This window comes from Pan paniscus, chromosome 23 (assembly GCF_029289425.2).
Source record: "Pan paniscus chromosome 23, NHGRI_mPanPan1-v2.0_pri, whole genome shotgun sequence".
Lineage (NCBI taxonomy): Eukaryota > Metazoa > Chordata > Mammalia > Primates > Hominidae > Pan > Pan paniscus.
Genome location: NC_085927.1, coordinates 47,349,775 through 47,367,902, shown reverse-complemented (window position 1 = coordinate 47,367,902; position 18,128 = coordinate 47,349,775). Strand labels below are relative to the sequence as shown.

At 58.5% G+C, this 18,128-nt stretch overlaps 1 protein-coding gene across 2 annotated transcripts in view; it reads left to right on the top strand.

The window, feature by feature from the left end:
• CARD10 (caspase recruitment domain family member 10) overlaps positions 1–18,047 on the top strand; it is a 31,488-nt gene extending 13,441 nt beyond the window's left edge. For both annotated transcript variants that reach the window (XM_034948448.3, XM_034948447.3), the window contains exons 7-21: positions 55–180; positions 1,626–1,817; positions 3,241–3,375; positions 3,709–3,824; positions 4,797–4,825; positions 5,290–5,413; positions 10,834–10,993; positions 11,452–11,563; positions 12,009–12,252; positions 12,426–12,495; positions 13,826–13,928; positions 15,238–15,396; positions 15,490–15,605; positions 16,173–16,285; positions 17,015–18,047. In XM_034948448.3, coding sequence (XP_034804339.3) covers positions 55–180; positions 1,626–1,817; positions 3,241–3,375; positions 3,709–3,824; positions 4,797–4,825; positions 5,290–5,413; positions 10,834–10,993; positions 11,452–11,563; positions 12,009–12,252; positions 12,426–12,495; positions 13,826–13,928; positions 15,238–15,396; positions 15,490–15,605; positions 16,173–16,285; positions 17,015–17,249 — 2,034 coding nt within the window. In that variant the 3' untranslated portion in view covers positions 17,250–18,047. The remainder of the gene's footprint in view (positions 1–54; positions 181–1,625; positions 1,818–3,240; positions 3,376–3,708; positions 3,825–4,796; positions 4,826–5,289; positions 5,414–10,833; positions 10,994–11,451; positions 11,564–12,008; positions 12,253–12,425; positions 12,496–13,825; positions 13,929–15,237; positions 15,397–15,489; positions 15,606–16,172; positions 16,286–17,014) is intronic.
• Positions 18,048–18,128: the final 81 nt, after the last annotated feature.

The window sequence follows — 18,128 nt, the reverse complement described above, 5'->3', positions numbered from 1 at the left end:
GCTTTCTCGTGGTCCCCAGCCCTGTGGTCTGACCCCGCCCCGTGCCACCCTCAGTACCTGCAGGAGATGGAAGACCTGCGGCTCAAGCACCGCACGCTGCAGAAGGACTGTGACCTGTACAAGCACCGCATGGCCACTGTCCTGGCCCAACTGGAGGAGATTGAGAAGGAGCGAGACCAGGTGAGCCCAGCCTGCGTGTACGAGGCCCTGGGCCAGTTGCTGCTTCCCATATGGGAGGAGACAAGGAGCAATGGAGGGGACTAGAATGGTAGAAAGAGACGTTAGCCGCTCCCTGTTGGGTTAGGACGGGGCACAAAGGCTAGGGGAACCAGACAGGGGACCTGGAGCCCTTGAGGTACCAACCTTACACCCTGGACCCACTGGCCTCATCTGAGCTCCTGTGGCAGTTACAGAAGCTGGTCCTGGTGTCTTCATTTCTGAATCCCTTGTTCTCTCCATCTCAAAGACAAGGCCAGCACAGAGGGGGTGCTTACAAATAGAAGCCGATGAAGAAATTCTCAAAAGTTTTGGCTTTCAGTCCCTGGGCACTATGACCCTTGTCTCCTGCCAAGGTTGTGGGGTGGGCTGAGGACCTCCGGCCAGTGCCACCAGGCCCCCGAGCCTCCTTGTGTGAGGTTCCATGTGCAGCGGGGAAGGGCAGGAGGTTTTTGTCCTTAAGCAGGTGTGAATCCCACTAGAGGAGTTGAAGTCTATATATTATTGTTATTATTACTTTTTGAGACTGAGTCTAGCTCTGTTGCCCAGGTTGGAGTGCAGTGGTGCAATCTCAGCTCACTGAGGCCTCCCAGATTCAAGTGATTCTCCTGCCTCAGCCTCCCAAGTAGCTGGTATTACAGGCATGCCACCATTCCTGGCTAATTTTTGTATCTTTAGCAGAGACAGGGTTTCACCATATTGACCAGGCTGGTCTTGAACTCCTGGGCTCAACTGATCCACCTGCCTCAGCCTCCCAAAGTGCTGGGATCAAAGGCATGAGCTCCCATGCCCAGCCGAAGTCTGCATATTAGAAATGCCCTCAGAATCCCCTGGCAAGCTTGAAAGTGCAAATTTGGGGCTTCATTCTCTGGACGTTCTGATTCAGGTGGTCTAGGGTGGGCCCCAGGAATCTGCATTTTATGGGGCTGCCCCCGGCTCTCTCTGAGGCATGGGTGACAGGTCTAGACCATGGGCCCAGCTTTGGAGCCCCTGGTCTTCACTGTGGATGCAGTGGGCTGGGTTTGACTCCTGGCTTCTCCACTGACTGGGATGCTGGGAGTGAAGCCCCTGGCACACAGCAGGTCTCGTGGAAAAGTTTTCAGTTCTTGGTGAAATGGTGAGAGCCTGGATTCTGCAGATGGACTGCCCGATTTGAATCCCAGCTCTGTCGCTCCTGGCTTGGTTTCCCCAGTCTGCAGAATGAGAATAATGATATTAATAGTATCTAACTTAGCCAGTTAGTGTGAAGATATTTAAATGAGCTGATAATTTAGCTCAGGGCCCGGCACACAGTGCTCAGTAAGTGATAGCTGCCGTTCTCCTTACTGTCCCCATTCTCCAAGTCATAGGCCAGGAAAGCTGGGCCAAGGTGGCTCCTTCAGCTGCTGCCTCCCCTCCCCCAACCCTAGGCCATCCAGAGCCGTGACCGGATCCAGTTGCAGTACTCACAGAGCCTCATCGAGAAGGACCAGTACCGCAAGCAGGTGCGGGGCCTGGAGGCGGAGCGGGATGAGCTGCTGACAACGCTCACCAGCCTGGAGGGCACCAAGGCTCTGCTGGAGGTGCAGCTGCAGCGGGCCCAGGGTGGCACCTGCCTCAAGGTGAGCGGGTCAAGATTGTGGGGGTCCTGGCAGGAAGGCTGGGGTCCTGGCAGGAGCTCTTGGCCAGGGCTGGGAACGTGCCGGCCCTGGTGGCAGACCTCAGCCAGGGGAGGAAGCCTGGGGGAAGTGGGAAGAGTCCTCAGTTAGGGGCGGGAACTTGAACCCAGGCTGGGCTGGGTGTGGGCTGGTGAGCAGGCGGGGGGGCATGTTGGTCTCTGAGTTTCTGGGGTTGCTTCTGGGACACTAAGAATAGTTTGGAGCTGGTCTTTGCATTTAACTGGGGAAGGCTGGCTGCCTGAGTGCCTGTGTGCATGTTAGAATGCAAAACCTGGGCCTCAGAGACCAGCTAGTCAGGACTAACATGGGCCTAAGCATCCCTCAGAGACCAGCTGGTCTAATCCTCTCATCACACAGGGCCCAGAGAGGGTCAGGGGCTTGCCCAAGGCCACACAGCCAGCTAGCACTGGAGCTGGAGTCCCAGACCCACTGTAAATTGGATCGTGGTCCTCAGGCTGCTGCCGGGAGCTCTGCTTTTTCCTTTTTTTTTTTTTTTGAGACAGAATCTTGCTGTATCACCCAGGCTGGATCCCAGGTTCAAGTTATTCTCGTGCCTTAGCCTCCCTAGTAGCTGGGATTACAGGTGCCTGCCACCATACCCAGCTAAGTTTTTTTTTGTATTTTCAGTAGGGATGGGGGTTTCACCATGTTGGCCAGGCTGGTTTCAAACTCCTGACCTCAAGGGATCCTCCTGCCTCAGCCTCCCAAAGTGCTGGGATTAGAGGTGCGAACGCCCAGCCTGCGTTTTCTTATTTTGAGTTTCCTGACAGTGAGCTCCGCAGGCCTGGTGTTTGAAGCACTGGGGCCTGGAGGAATATAGGAAAAGTCAGCATTAATCCAAGACTTTTTTTTTTTTTTTTTAACCCCCAGTGGCTTTTTTGCTGTTTGGTAAAGACAGAGTCCCTTTTCATGGCCAAGAGGCCCTGCGGGTGGGGTTCCTCTTGTCCTCTCGCCTGGTTCTGTGGGTTCCAGTCTTTCAACTGGAATGCATCACAGTCCTGCCTCAGGGCCTTTGCACATGCTGTTGATCTGCCTGGACCATCCCAGCTTGACCTACTTAGCGCCTCTATACCCTTGAGTTCTCAGTTCAAACCACAGTTCTTTGGAGAGTACTTGGACTCCCAGGCTGGGTGGGGTCTTTGTGTGTTTTCCATGCCCCGGGCACCTTCCTTCTGCTATTGTCTCAGCTTGGGGCTATTTTGTTCACATGTCTGCTGGTTTACAGTTTATCTCCCCCTCTAGGCTGTGAGCTCCCTGAGGACAGGGATCTGTCCCTGTGCTGGCACATGGCAGGTGCTCAGTAAAGGACTGTGACTGGCGTGGGCCTAGCACTGCTCACCTCCTTCCTCTCCTCTCCCTCTTCCAGGCCTGTGCCTCCTCCCATTCCCTGTGCTCCAACCTCAGCAGCACTTGGAGCCTGAGCGAGTTCCCCTCCCCTCTGGGAGGCCCAGAAGCAACTGGGGAGGCAGCTCTCATGGGGGGACCTGAGCCTCACAACTCGGTAAGACAACTGCCCCATCCCAAATAAGGGGGGACACTGCTATAGCATTATTACTAATGTGGAGAGTGCTTTCTGAAGGATCCATTTCACAGGTGAGGACACTGAGGCGCAGGGAGGCCAAGTACTTTACTGAAGCTCACCCAGAACCATTTCCTTGCCAGGCATAGGTGCCAGGAGGCCTGGGGAGCCACCCGCACACTATAATCTTGCAGAGCCCGCTCTTCTGCTCTGGGCCCTACTTCTCATTTGTGGAATGGGCACAAACCAGGTGTGCTGAGGACTGGGATGATGCTGGGCAGTGGGGGTGACCCAGGCCCTTTCATGGCATTGCAGGAGGAAGCCACAGACAGTGAAAAGGAGATCAACCGGCTCTCCATCCTGCCCTTCCCCCCCAGTGCCGGCTCCATCCTCCGCCGGCAGCGTGAGGAAGACCCCGCACCCCCTAAGAGGTGAGATGGCTGGGGATAGCAGTAGACACCCAGGGAGGTGGGGCTGCCGTTTCCCGAACAGCCACCTCCCAGAATCTGCAATGCCAAAGTCAGGTCCAGGCAGTCACTTCCCTTTATTGCCCTCAGATGGCTGGAGCTCTGGAAACCCAGGTCCTGTGAGTCACAGGGGCGACCAAGGTCAGGCTTAAGATAAGGCCGATGGGCAGAGCGAACTCAGTCCTAGCCAAGCATCCTGGCAGGAGGGTCACTGGGGGTCAAGCCTTGAAGATCCTATAGCCAAGGAGAAGCTTGATGGTTCAGGACTAGGGGGCGTGGAGAATGTTTCAAGGTATCAGGGACCTCCGGCAAGAAAGCCAGGCCCCAGGTTTGGGCATCAGCAGCAAATAGGGACCAGAAAAACCAAGGCGCACCCTCTGGTGGCAAGACCAAGGGCGGGAGATAGCCTGCCTCCTGGGGCGCGATCCTTGTCACTGCTTTTCCCCTGTAAGCAGCCCTTGATTTATTCCTTTACTGGTGAGAGGCTGGGCCCTGGGAGGCTGTGGTCAGTATGGCCTGGATCTGCGTAAATCTGTCCCAAGGAGGCGTCTGATGAGGAGGTCATGGTTTAATTTAGGAGGCGTACCTGGGAGTCACAAACCACAAAGGTGGCAAGTGAGGGTGAGGTGAGGGGTGAGAGATCAGGGGTGGCTTCCAGGAGGAGGTGGCATTGAAAGAGCTGGCTTTGAAGGGCATGCCAGGGCATTGTAGGTGGAACAACATTGGACAGAGGCCAGGACATTAACTTCTTACCCTGGGAGTTTAGGGGAGCCAGGTGGCATGGGTGCCCTGTACCTGGGACCCTGCCTTGAGTCTAGCCTGCATTTGCTTGGGGGCTGTGAGACATTTATCTGGTGTGGGGGCAGGAGGAGGGAGCGGGGCAGAGTGCCCACTGTGCCTCACCTCCTGCCCCCTCCCTGCCCTCTCTCTGCCCAGATCCTTCAGCAGCATGTCAGACATCACAGGTAACAGCCCTTGAGTTCCGTGGGGAGGGCTCCTCTGGTCGGGGGAGGTGGCTTTGCAGCCCACCTGAAGCCTGCACCACCTGCACTACCCTTGGCCTGCATCCCCTTCCCTGAGCCCCGCCGTGGCCCCTGCCAGGCAGGAAGGTTGTGCTTGGGAGGCCCCTGGGGACTTTGGTTCCAGCCTCTCACCCCGAGCCCAGTCCTGGGCCTCACTCCTGTTCCCGGCTGTGATGTATGAGGCTCTTCAGTTCTGGGCCACCTTTCACCCTCTTCTGGGAAACTGCGGGGTCAGCCTGGTGGGCCCTGACCTATCTCTGAGCCCAGTGGGTCTGATGTGCTCCTGGGGCCTCAAACCTGCCAAGGCCTCTCGGGTCCTGGGCTGGAGGGGGGTCAGTCCCTGTCATGGACCCTGGCCATCCCTGTTTCCCAGTGCCAGACCCCTGAACCTCATTCTTTTTCCCCAGGGAGTGTGACACTTAAGCCCTGGTCCCCTGGCCTCTCTTCGTCCTCATCCTCTGACAGCGTGTGGCCTTTGGGAAAGCCGGAAGGCCTCCTGGCTCGGGGCTGTGGCCTGGACTTCCTCAACAGGTACTGTAGCTGCCTGCGGTGGGTGGAGCTGGGGTGATTGCTTGAGAGGGGAACAGGAGTGAGGTGGGAGGAGCAATTGCCTCGCCCCTGTTTTATGCAACTGTTGGAAGATTAAGATCTGTAGACACTGGCAGCCCTTGGATTCCAATCCTGCTGCCGCTCTTGATCGTCCCTGTGACTTGGGCTGGTCCCTTCACCTCTCTGGGCCTCCATTTCCTCAGTAGCTAAAGGGAGATGATGACCTTTTTTGCATGGAGGTCTTTTGAGGGCTCTGCTCGCAGAAGCAAAGCACCCAGCTCTGCCAGGCATGTAGCAGGTGCTTAGTAATAGTTGTCACTTACAAGCTGTCCTTGTCCCAATGTCCTGCCTGTCAGTCCCTTGGCTCTGAGTCCCTGGGACTGAGCCACCCAGCAAAGTTTCATGCTGTGGGTGGGCTTGGGTCACCTCAGGAGCCCCTGTGACCGGGCCAGCCACAGGTCCATAACAGGAGTCACAAAGCCCATTAGTGCAGAGTTCACTGTAGGCGACGTGCTGTTAGTGTGGCCGGTGCGTGGCCGCTATTCACACCTGCCAGTGTATCTGAGGGAGGGGTGGGGCAGAGCAGGGGCTGCACGGCCATTGTGGTCTTGGAACTCAGCTGTGAGGAGAGGGCAGGTAGGGAGAGCATCCGGTGACTGTGGAGGAGGAGCGAGGGGGAAGGGCGAAAGTCAAGGCTTCCTGAGTCAGGCTGGGAAAGTGTGGACTTTGGCTTGTACACTCTGGGAAATGTGGGAGGGTTTAGTTATTAACTGCAAGGCCAGCTGCTGGTTGTTTTACAACATGCTCTTTGTCCAGGGAGTAGGCATAATGACGATTATCTCTGCTCCATAGAGGAGGTAACTGGGGCTCAGAGAGGTTAAGCAACTTGCCCAGGGTCCCACAGTTGGGAAGTACCAGGTCTGGGTTCATAGTGACCTGATCAGATTTGGGTTTTGGAAAGGGCATAGGAGACATGGACTGTCAGCGCTGGAATGTGGAGGTGTTGGGTGCAGAGGGATGGGTCACGCAGCAGATGGGTACAGCATAGGACCAGGGCCTCTGGCCTCCGGAGCGGCTTGGTCAGCCAGTGTCCAGGCCCTGCCCCCACCTGGCCCCCGGCAGTGGGCTCAGCGAGACATTGTTTTTGCCTGTGCAGGACGTGCTTCTCGGGGAAGGGGTGGAGGCGCCTCCCTTCCTGCTCGCCTCGGCCCTTCCTCCCTTCCTCCAGTTTGGGCTGCAGCAGGGGTCCTGGCTGTTGTCCAGGGGGCGCCAGGATGCAGCCAGGGAGCAGGAGCCTCCGTCCCAGCCCCGCCCAGGCCCCACGATCACATGGGGCCACTTCTGCTGCCCATGCTGTTCCTGGGGAGGAGAGAGGTTCCTGGGGAAGAACACAGGCTGGGGAAGGTGCAGAGGTGGTGGGCAGAGAGAGAGAGAGAAAGAGAGAGAGAGAGGCAGACAGGCGGAGAGGAGAGGGAGAGGGAGATGAGGGCCCGGACAGGTCCCAGGTCGGGGCAACTTGTGTGTCTCCTGGGGTTGTGTTATGGCGAGGTGGGAAGAGCTGGCTTTGGTGCCAGCACTTGCTACTGTGGGACCTTGGGCATGTCTCTGAATTTCCCAGTGCCTCAGTTTCCTGCTCTGTAAAATGGGCTCACATAGTGCCTGTCCCTTAGGGTCACTATGGGGGTTTGAGTATCCCTTCTAGAATGCTTAGCACACTCACGGTGGATGTCAGCATATGCTCGCGGTTAGCTATGATTATTGTCGCCATTGTTGTTTAATCCCCAGAGCAGCTCTGCAAGGCTGGAATTTTAACCTCGTTACACAGACCAGGACACTGAAGTGCAGAGACAGTTAGAAATTGGTCCCAAGTCACAGGCCCCTCGGAGCTGGTTGGAGATTCCGATGTGCCTCCCCACTGTCTCAGCTGTGGGAGATCTCACATCCGTATTGTGTGCCCACTTTGTACTGGGCACCATGTTGGGCATTTTCTCTCCTCTTTCCCATTTCCTGCCCATCTCTTGCCCTCAGCCTCTCTGCCCTGCCCTTCTCAGCTCCTGGAGCCTGGGTGCCGGGAGGGGATGGTGGATAGTGGGGGGCTGGGGCAGACCGGGGGTTGGGCTGACAGATAGTCAGGTGGGGGACAGCAAGGGAGAACTCATGGGGCAAGTGAGGTGCTGGGTGAGAGAGGCAGAGCATGGAGAGCACTGGAGGGTTTCGGGGTGCCGTCTCCCCAGCATAGCCTCACCACTGCCCAGCTCGCTCACGTGGCCCCAGGGGATCTCTGGCACCTTCTGTCCTTGCAAAGAGAGGGTTCCCATAAGTCATTGCCTGGCTCCACGGCCCACTAGCTGTGCCCATTCTTGGCAAGTTAACTTTCCTGTGCCTCAGTTTCCCTTATCTCAACCATCGGGTTGTCAGGAGGATTGACTGAGGTGATCTGTGTGGCATGCTTCAGTCTCAGCATCAGGTCCCTGACCTGGTACCAAGCAGGCACGCAGACTACTCAGATATCTTCCCACGGGGCCCCGGGGGACATTCATTGAGGCCATGTGGCCTGTCACTGCTCAGAGCTGGCAGAGCTGGCAGACTTGCCCCATTCCTGTCTGCCTGTGACCTGACCTGACTGGGGAGGGGGCCGGGAGCTGGTAGCTAAGGACACTGTGCTTCCTAGTACCCCACAGGCAGCCAGCTGGTCAGCCAGTCCCAGGAGCGGGGAGCAGGCAGCCCCTCTCCCTGCTGTGTCCTTTCTCTACCCCTCCTGCTTGTCTGCTGAGGCGGGGGGCTGGGAGGAACCCTATCTGGACCCTGCTCTGGGCAAGCCCCTGTGGGCTCTGCAGACTCCGAGGAGTGCTGGGAGCAGGTATTCCTGGTCTGCGGAGGCTCAGAGAAGTCACTGGTCCTTTGAGGAGGTTGGCAAGGGCATCCTGGAGGAGGGGGCGCCTGAGCTGGGTCTTCAGGGAGCTGCAGGAATTGTCAAGAAGAGCCTGAAAAACCTGAGTTGAAAGCTGAGGTCAGCCTTGATGCTTGCATTGCAGAGGGGAGAGGTGTGGGGGAGGGAGCGAGTAGAGGTGGGTGGGGTGGGTAGGGTTGGTGGAAGAGCCTGGATGCCAGCTGCTTACTGGGCTCTGGTCTGGAGAGGCCATGATGGTCAGTTGTCTGTGGGTTTGAAATAGGTGGGGAAACTGAGGCAAGCGAGAGGTGATTTGTTGTGAATCACACCTGATGCCAGTAAATGTCTAGTTTTGACAGAGCACTTAGTGTCTCCTGGGCCCTGTTCTGAGAGCTGCCCATGTCTAAACTCAGCGAGTAGCCAGGGAGGTGGGTGGAGCTGAGGCTCAAGCGGCTGAGCAGCTGGGCCGTTTGACCCCAGAGTTCCTGCTGGCACCCTGCGTGCTGTGCTTCTCGGACCATCTGACCACAACCCACAGTGAGAGAAACCCGGTACACACGCCTGGAACGAAAAGGTCATGAGATAATAATTGGATTTACCTGGGGTGGCGGGAGCGGGGTGGGGGATAGCATTGTACTTTCTATTCCATAGCATTATCCAGCTGTCCCAGTCACAACCCAGTGAATGTTACCAGCCACTAAGGGCCAGGCCTGCAGTTTGGAGGCCCCAGGGTCCTCTGGTTTCCACCTCTCCCTGCATTATCTTTTATTCATGTGCCCCCCCACCCACCCCCCAACACCCACAGAGGGCAAGGGGTGTCATTGTCAGCTTCGTGTTATGCATGCGGTAACTGACGCTCAGCAGCCGGCTCATTTGCCCAGGCTAGGGTGCAGTTTGCCCTGGGGTTTGGAGCGGACCGTGTGCTCCAGCCACAAAGCCAGGGCCAGCATAGCCAGGCCAGGTCTCAGGCCTGCCCCCTTTCCATGCCACCTCGATGCAGCCAGGACATGCGGCACTGAATGATGCCTCCCATGCCTGCATCTGTCCAGCCCCTCGGCCTGGCTCTGTGTCTTACCTGAGAGGGCGGGGCTGTTCCCCAGCAGTGCCGATTGGGTGGGAGGTCCTTGCAGCCGTGCCCTCCCCAGGCTGGCAGCAGGGGGCAGTGCAGCTGTGTCTGGGCTGCAGCTGCTGGGGTGGATGGAGATGCTTCGCCCCGCTGCCTCTCCAGCCAGCACACCTGCTGACCTTGGTCTCCCCACCTCCTCCAGGCCAAGGTGTCTGGCAGGGGACTTGGGGTCCATTTGTCTCTGAGCCTGGCCACAAGGCCTCACCTTTTCTCATCCAGGGACAGGCAGAACCCTACCATGATGGGGATTTTGGTGACGTCTTAATTGTCAGTGGTCCTCCTGCCCATGGGAGGAAAACCAGACGCCTCTGTTCCACGCCCTCCAAAGGGTGGCTCCAGCTTGCCTTTCCTGGGAGCTGCTTCCCAGGATGTAAAATAAGAATTAGGGCAAGGAGCTCAGCATGGTGTCTGGCACATGGAAAGCACCCAGGAAGTGTTCGCTGCTATTGTTATTATTAAATTCTTCCACGCATCCTGTGTTCTGTCCTCCACACCTTTGCTCTGATATATTCCTTCAGCCTGGAACTCTGTTTCCTCCATCTGTCACCAAAGTGCATCTATTCTTCACCAGCGTGTAGCCTAGGTACTTCTTCCGTGGGAAGCCTCTCTCTGCTTCCATGGCTGGTTGTAACCACCTTTGGATCTGTGCCACGTGCTAATGGTGACCTCCCTCCTCAGACTGTGAGCATAACAAGCTTTTTTTTTTTTTTGAGACAGAGTTTCACTCTTGTTGCCCAGGCTGGAGTGCAGTGGCTCGATCTCGGCTCACTGCAACCTCTGCCTCCTGGGTTCAAGCAATTCTCCTCCCAAGTAGCTGGAATTACAGGCGCCCACCACCACGCCCGGCTAATTTTTTTGTATTTTTAGTAGAGATGGGGTTTCACTATGTTGGCCAGGCTGGTCTCGAACTCCTGACCTCATGATCCGCCCGCCTCGGCCTCCCAAAGTGCTGGGATTACAGGCGTGAGCCACTGCACTTGGCTATATAACAAGCTTTTATTAGTCATCTGCTATGTGCCAGACACTGGGTTTGGTGCCAGGGCTACAGAGCGGAACAGTATAGAAGTTTGGTCCTGAAGGTGTTCGTTCTGATGGAGGAAACGAAAGGGCCGTGGCAAGGCAAAGTTGGAGTGCTCTGTGGCACGCAGGCTCCACTGCACCGTGTGCCCAGGTCCAGGGGAGAGGCTGCTTGTGACTTGAGATTTGAAGGATGATCAGCATTTCCCAGGTGGAGAAGGCAAGGAAGAGGGCACAGAAGATGGAGAGGCCTGGGGGTGGGAGTCATGGCATACTTGGGAAATGAAATCACTGTGGTTTTCCAAGAATGCTGAACTGAATCCAAGTACTGATTGGACTCCAATTCTCATCTCCTTTCTCCCTTCTCAGGTCTCTGGCTATTCGGGTGTCTGGCCGGAGCCCCCCAGGGGGCCCAGAGCCGCAGGACAAGGGACCAGATGGACTGTCGTTTTATGGAGACAGATGGTCTGGGGCTGTGGTGCGCAGGGTGCTGTCTGGGCCTGGGTCGGCCAGGATGGAACCAAGAGAGGTGAGGCCCCGCCTCCTGAGCTGGGGGGGGTGGGGTCAGTGCTTTTGCCCAGGCTGGACATCCCCTAATTGGTGGATCAAGATCACCGGGCGGAGCTTCTGGGGATTGGTCAAAGCCGAAGCGGGCTCAGTGATTAGCTGTGGTTGCCTGCTCAGCCAGGCTTAATTGAAGTCTGATTGGGCAGGGACTGGGAGGTGGAGCCAACTGACAGCACGTTACATTCCTGCGCGTCAAGTCGAGAAAGACCTGGATGAGCTGGGCGGGTTGGGGAGTCCTGTGGATGGGGGCGTCCTGTGGATGGGGACGGGTCTGACTGGGCTGGGCATGGCAGTTTCTGAGGGGGCGCTATCTGAACTGTGAGGCATGAAACACCCCCACACCTGGTCTTCCTCCAGCCCCTGGGCTGCTCTACTCTCAGAGGCTCACTTCTTTCCCTCCCTGCCTGGGTTTTCTCCCAGCAAAGGGTGGAAGCTGCTGGTCTGGAGGGGGCGTGCCTGGAAGCCGAGGCCCAGCAGAGAACCTTGCTCTGGAATCAGGGGTCCACACTCCCCTCCCTGATGGACTCGAAGGGTAAGTCTGGCTTGGGAGTCGGAGCTGTTGGCCCCAGAGGGGTCCTCTAACCCGTGGTGCATGGGGTGGGGAGGGACCAAGGACCTGAGAAGGGACCAGCCTTGCCCCAAGTGCCCTTCTCCTGGCTCCCCGCCTGCTGATGCCTCCTTCTGTCTGTCCTTGTGCCCTTTCTCTATGCCTCCCTCTGTAAGCAGCTTACAGTGAAAGGAGCACTACATTAGGAGTCCAGAGACCTGGGTTTGAGTCCTGGCTCTGTTTCTAGAAGGCACTGGCCTTGGGCAAGTCCCTGCCCACTCTGGACCTAAGTCATTCTAAGAAGGTGAAGGTCGGGTCCTGGGAACTCAGGCCTCGAGAGGGCCATGTCTATGGCCCCACCAAGGCCGATCCTGGACCTCACCATCCTCCTCTTCTCCTCCTTGCTGCCCCCTGCCCCATCCATGCCCAGCCTGCCAGTCCTTCCACGAGGCCCTAGAAGCCTGGGCAAAGGGACCAGGTGCCGAGCCCTTCTACATTCGTGCCAACCTCACCTTGCCTGAGAGGGCAGATCCCCATGCCCTTTGCGTGAAAGCCCAAGAGATCCTTCGACTGGTGGACTCGGCATACAAGCGGAGGCAGGAATGGTTCTGCACCCGGGTTGACCCCCTCACTCTGCGGGACCTGGACCGGGGCACCGTGCCCAATTATCAGAGGTAACGCAGAGCCAGGAGCTGGGGATGGGGTCCCCCTGGGAGCCAGGGCTCAGATGGGGGTGCTCTCCCTCCACCTGCATTCCCTCACCATCCTCTGGGACAGGGCGGGGGGTTCGAGGAGAAATGAGGAACTTTCCTTCTTCCTACACACATGATGTCACTCCCTCCCACAGAGCCCAGCAGCTCCTAGAAGTTCAGGAGAAATGCCTGCCCTCCAGCCGGCACCGAGGCCCCCGCAGTAATGTGAGCACGGCTGGGCGGGTAGTGGGTGGGGGGCCCCAAGGGTGGGGTCCAAAAGGGAGCTAGCTGGCTCTGTTCTCTGGCAACCTAGGAAGACACTCCCTCCCTCCTTCCCTGGTGATTTAATTGGTCACCTACTATGTGCCCAGCAAACAGAACAGCAGAGCTCACCGTCCATTGTAGTTTAGAGATGAAATGAGGTAAAGCGTGCCTAGTATGCAGGAGTACCCCTGGTACATAATAAGCATTTGACAGGCTGGGCACAGTGGCTCACACCTGTAATCCCAGCACTTTGGGAGGCCGAGGCGGGCGGATCACAAGGTCAGGAGATCGAGACCATCCTGGCTAACACGGTGAAACCCCGTCTCTACTGAAAATACAAAAACAAAATTAGCCGGGCGTGGTGGCGGGTGCCTGTAGTCTCAGCTACTTGGGAGGCTGAGGCGGGAGAATGAAGTGAACCCGGGAGGCGGAGCTTGCAGTGAGCCAAGATCGCGCCACTGCACTCCAGCCTGGGCCACAGGGCAAGACTCCGTTTCAAAAAAAAAAAACAAAAAAAACAAACCAGCAGTCATGTCCCCTTTTCCAACGCCTGGATGGTGGCTGGGCTTCGTGGCCAGCGCTGCTGTGCACATGGGCAAGTGAGGCTCAGAGCCATCAGATAAAGGAAGAGCGAGGGCCCCAGCCAGGCAGCCTGCATTCGACCCCAGCTCTGCCACCTATCAGCTGTGTGACTTTGGACAATCACCTGAACCTTCCTTGAGGCTTGTTTCCTCATCTGTAAAGTGCGGGGGTTGTACTGCCTGTCAGGCTGTGCGTGGCAGGAGATGACTTCCATGAGTTAGTGCCCCTCAGGGGCTTAGTGAGTGTCTGTCATGTTGTAGGCATTTGAGACCTGTCAGGTATTGGTAAAATCAGTGCCATCTTTATTGGTTTCATTAATTTTCCTACCAAGGTCACATTGCTAATTCATTGGAAGAGACCCTAAAGTTTGCCTCGTATGTGACATTTGGTTCCTCTTGGTCTCTGGGCCTCAGTCTCCCCATCTGTAGCTTGGGGGGGTATACCTAAGGCTCCTCCACCAGGCTCAGACGGGCTGGCTTCCCGGGGGCCACAGGGATGGCTGCTCTCATCTGCCTGGGGGACTGTGCTGGGCTGGGGAGGGGCAGGGGAGGGCCTGGTGGAGAAGGACATCTTTGCTGACCCAGGCTCTTCTGGCAAGCCTGGACCACAGTGGCAGTGGGGCCCGCTGTGCCAGGGGTCCCGTTTCCTCCTCTCCCTGAGGGGGCGGGGCTGAGCTCTCAGATGCTCCTCTGTCCCTGCACCCTCCCAGCTGAAGAAGAGAGCCCTGGACCAGCTGCGGCTGGTGAGGCCCAAGCCCGTGGGGGCGCCTGCAGGGGACTCCCCGGATCAGCTGCTGCTGGAGCCCTGTGCAGGTGAGTGCGCGGGGGCAAAGCTGTATCCCGTGTTGCTCCCATTGTCCAGGGATGTGTGCAGCTGAGTGTCCTTTAGCTTGGGTGGCCTCTTTGGCCTGGAAGGGCCTGTTATGAGGGTTCCAACAGGAGTGGGGGTCATGCTGGGGGCCTGAGAGACAAGACCACCCCACCTGCCATGGTGATTGCCAAGGTTGAGGGAGACCCTGCGGGGAGGTGCATGCAGACGTGGCTGTGACTGTGGGTTTGCACACATACTGGCTTGTTCTTTTCTGGCAGAGTGTGTGTAGTGGTGCTTCTCACACGTGTGTGGTGGCAGGTGCTGTGAGGACCCAGGGGGGTTCCCGGAGGCAGTAGGGTGAGGCCTTAGGTCAGACAGGTAGAAGGGGCTGGGGGAGCTCAGATGAGGGAGTAGCAAATCTGGGGCAAGAGGAGCGGGTAGTTAGGGAAGACTTCCTGGAAGAGAGGGAGTTTCCGCGGGGGCCTTCAAAGTTAAAGAGGAGTTCGTTCCAGGCAGAAGGCACAGAGGCATGGCTGTGTGTGGTGTGCTTGGAGGGTGTTGGGGACAACAGGTGAGTATTGAGTACCAGCTCTGTCAGGCATTGGGGACGTGACTGTCCCTGCCCTCATGGAGCTTGCTGTCTAATTAGGGGGTAGAGAGTCAGATAATCCCACCTATGAACACAATGAGAGAGTGTGAGGTGTGCAGTGGAGAACTGGGGGCCGTGGGGCACATGCCAGGGGCCCTGCTGTCTGGGGACCAGGGAAGGTGTGACCTAGGCTCTGAAGGGAGGGCAAGGGTTAACTGGGCTGAGTGGTGCAGGGCTGGGGCTTTGGGCAGCCCCAGGGCATGCAAAGGCCCTGTGGTTGGAGGCAGCTGAAGGGAGAGTGGAGGCTGGTGGTGTGGGGTCAGTGGCTGGCAGCCTCCCCAGGCTCTCAGGCAGGACTGCGTCACCCACGTGGGGGATGTGGCTTTTATTCCTGAGAATCTGGGAAGTCACTGGTGTGTTGAAAGCAGGGGAGTTAACATGATCTGATTTGCTTTTTAAAGCCTCTCTGGCTGCTGGATGGAGAATGACCTGTAGGGGGCAGGGATGAGGCGGAGAATCAGGGAGGAGCCTACTGCCACCGTCGGTCCTACTAAGGGTGTGTGTGTGTGTGGTGGGGGGGTATGTGTGTGTGCGTGCATGTGTAGGAGGAGCAGCAGCAGGACTTAGGAAGGGATGGGTGGCGGGGTGGGTTTTGGGGTATCAGGAGCTGGTATGCTGCCTGCCTGTGCCCTTATCTCTTTTGCGCCCCTCCCCTGCCACAGAGCCGGAGCGGAGCCTCAGACCCTACAGTTTGGTGCGGCCGCTACTGGTGTCTGCCCTGCGGCCCGTAGTGCTGTTGCCTGAGTGCCTGGCGCCCCGGCTCATCCGTAACCTGCTAGACCTGCCCAGCTCCCGGCTGGACTTCCAAGTGTGCCCAGCGGGTGAGACTATGTGCCGGGGAGGGGAGGCTGGGTGCCCCTCTGGGCAGCCGGGCCCATGGACCCTTCATCTCTCCCTCTCCACTCCCTGTGCAGAAAGCCTCTCTGGGGAGGAACTGTGCCCATCCTCAGCGCCTGGAGCCCCCAAGGCTCAGCCTGCCACCCCTGGGCTAGGCAGCAGGATCCGGGCCATCCAGGAGTCTGTTGGGAAGGTGGGTGCTGGGGGCTGGCCTGGGGTGCTCACAGAGGTGGCCCAGAGCGGGTCCTGCTGTTCTGGGCTTGAGCGCCAGCGTCTGAGCGCGGGCCATGCTCTGCTGCTCACTGGCAGGGCGGCCCTGGCCAAGTTCTTTCCCTCCTGTGGCCTTCAGTTTCCTCACCTGTTGCCTGGGTGGGTGGGGGCAGTTGACTGCATGTGGGCCCCCCTTGAGGTGTTTGGCTGACACAGCTCACCTACACATCCTTATCCTTGAACTTGCCACTATCCTGGGAGCTGGCAGTCGGCTATAAGGTGGCGGGTGGTGGGTGGGTTTGGGTCAGCTCCATCCTCCGGGTGGGGAGGCCTAGGTCCTGAGGGGGAGGTCTGTATCTCCAGGTTGCCCCATGAGCCCAGGCCTCTTGTCTGTACTTTTGGGCTCCTTCCTCGTTGCCAGGGTCCCTCTGGGTGGGGAGGCAGGACTTGCATCTGGGAAGGCGGTGATAGGGGACCCATCTGGGGGCAGAGCATGGGAGGCTGATGTCTGTGGCCCAGGAGTACAATGTAGCCTCGATCCTCCGAGCAGAAGCACTGCCTGCTGGAGCTGGGTGCTCGGGGTGTGCGGGAGCTGGTGCAGAACGAGATCTACCCCATCGTCATCCACGTGGAGGTGACTGAGAAGAATGTCCGGGAAGTCAGGTGAGGTGGGTGGGTGGGGCAGTGGGCAGGGCACTCGGACCTGAGAGCTTCCTCCTTGAGGATGCCTCTCTCCCTCCCCCCTCTCTCTCCCTCCCCCTTTCTCCCTCCCCCTCTCTCTCCTTCCCCCTCTCTCCCTCCCCCCTCTCTCTCCCTCTCCCTCTTTCTCCCTCCCCCTCTCTCCTTCCCCCTCTCTCCCTCCCCCTTCTCCCTCCCCCCTTCTCCCTCCCCTTCTCTCCCTCCCCACTCCCTCCCCCTCTCTCTCCCTCCCCCCTCCTCCCTTACCTCTCTCTCTCCCTCCCCCTCTCTCTCCCTCCTCCCTCCCCCCTCCTCTTTCTCTGCCCCCCTCTCTCCCTACCCCCTCCTTCTTCTCTACCCCTCTCTCTCCCTCCCCCATCTCTTCCTCCCACCTCTCTCCCTCCCCCCCACCCCAGTCTCTCTCCCCTCCACCCCTTCCTTCCCCTGTCTCCTCCCCTCCCCCTCTTTCCCTTCCCCCTCCCCCTCCCTCCTCCCTCCCTCCCCCCTCCTTCTCCCCCTCTCTCCCTCCCCCCTCCCTCCCCCTGTCTCTCTCTCCCCTTCTCTCTCTCTCTCTCCATCTCCATCTGCCATCTGTCTCTCTTTGGTTGTCCATCTTCTCTGTCTGACTCTTCCCCCTTTGTCTGTCCCTCTCTCCCTGTCTCTCTGTCTGTCTTGGTCCCCCACTTTGACCGCTGCCCACTCCTCTCTCGGCAGGGGTCTGCTGGGCCGGCCGGGCTGGCGGGACTCAGAGCTGCTGCGGCAGTGCCGTGGCTCAGAGCAGGTGCTCTGGGGGCTGCCCTGCTCCTGGGTGCAGGTGCCCGCCCATGAGTGGGGACACGCAGAGGAGCTGGCCAAGGTGGTGCGCGGCCGCATCCTGCAGGAGCAGGCCCGCCTCGTGTGGGTGGAGTGCGGCAGCAGCAGAGGCTGCCCCAGCAGCAGCGAGGCCTGAGGCTCATCTGATACCTGCACCTTCTTCCCAAGCCAGCGTGGACCCTGGTGTCTGTGGTGAAGCTGGGCCCTCCCACCCTGAGCCTTCCTAGACCCCTGGACTCTCAGATGCAGGGCCCTTGGCTCTGGCCTCTCACCCCCAAGGCTGTCTCTGGCCCTGCCGAGCCTGTGGGAGTCCCGGGACAGAGCGCCCACCCCCCTCTACTTGCTGCTCTGGGCCTCCCCACCTTTCCTGGGGTCTCCACATTCCCACTAGTGGGTCTTATGTGTGTCTGTGTCTTCTCCTTAAACACTCGCCCTGGAGTCTGTTCTCACACCTGTGCGCAGGTTTGCACACTCAAGTTCTCATGGGCAGGCTCAGGTCTGTCCCGCTGCCCTGGGCACGAGGTCTCCTGAGGACCTGGGCCTGTTCTGCTCCTAGGAGACCCGAGCCCGTTACCGCATCACTCCCACCGTCCAGCTCACGCTCCTCGTGGATTCAGCCGTGCATGGACTGGGGTGTTCCCTGGCCCACGGTCACCTGTGCCCCTCGTGTCTCCTCACATGGGTGTCTGTGGTTCTCTCCTGTGTAAATGTCACGCCCCACCCCTGTTTCATGTGGGCACTAACACGCGTGCGTTCCTGGCGGGCACACTCAGGACCGTGCCTCACAGGGCCCACTCCCTGCCTACGCCTCCCTCTTGGGGGGCCGAGGAGGGCGGCTGCTCTGTCATGAGAATGTACGGCCCGTGGATGATTAACGGGCCTTTTTCACTTAGAAGCTGCACATTATGGAACATTAAACACTTTTGTCATAGATGCTGGTGGCCTTCTGCTTGCTTGTATCCCTGGCCTGGGCCCCCATCACTCTCCTCATTTGTCTCCCAGCTCAGGCGGATAC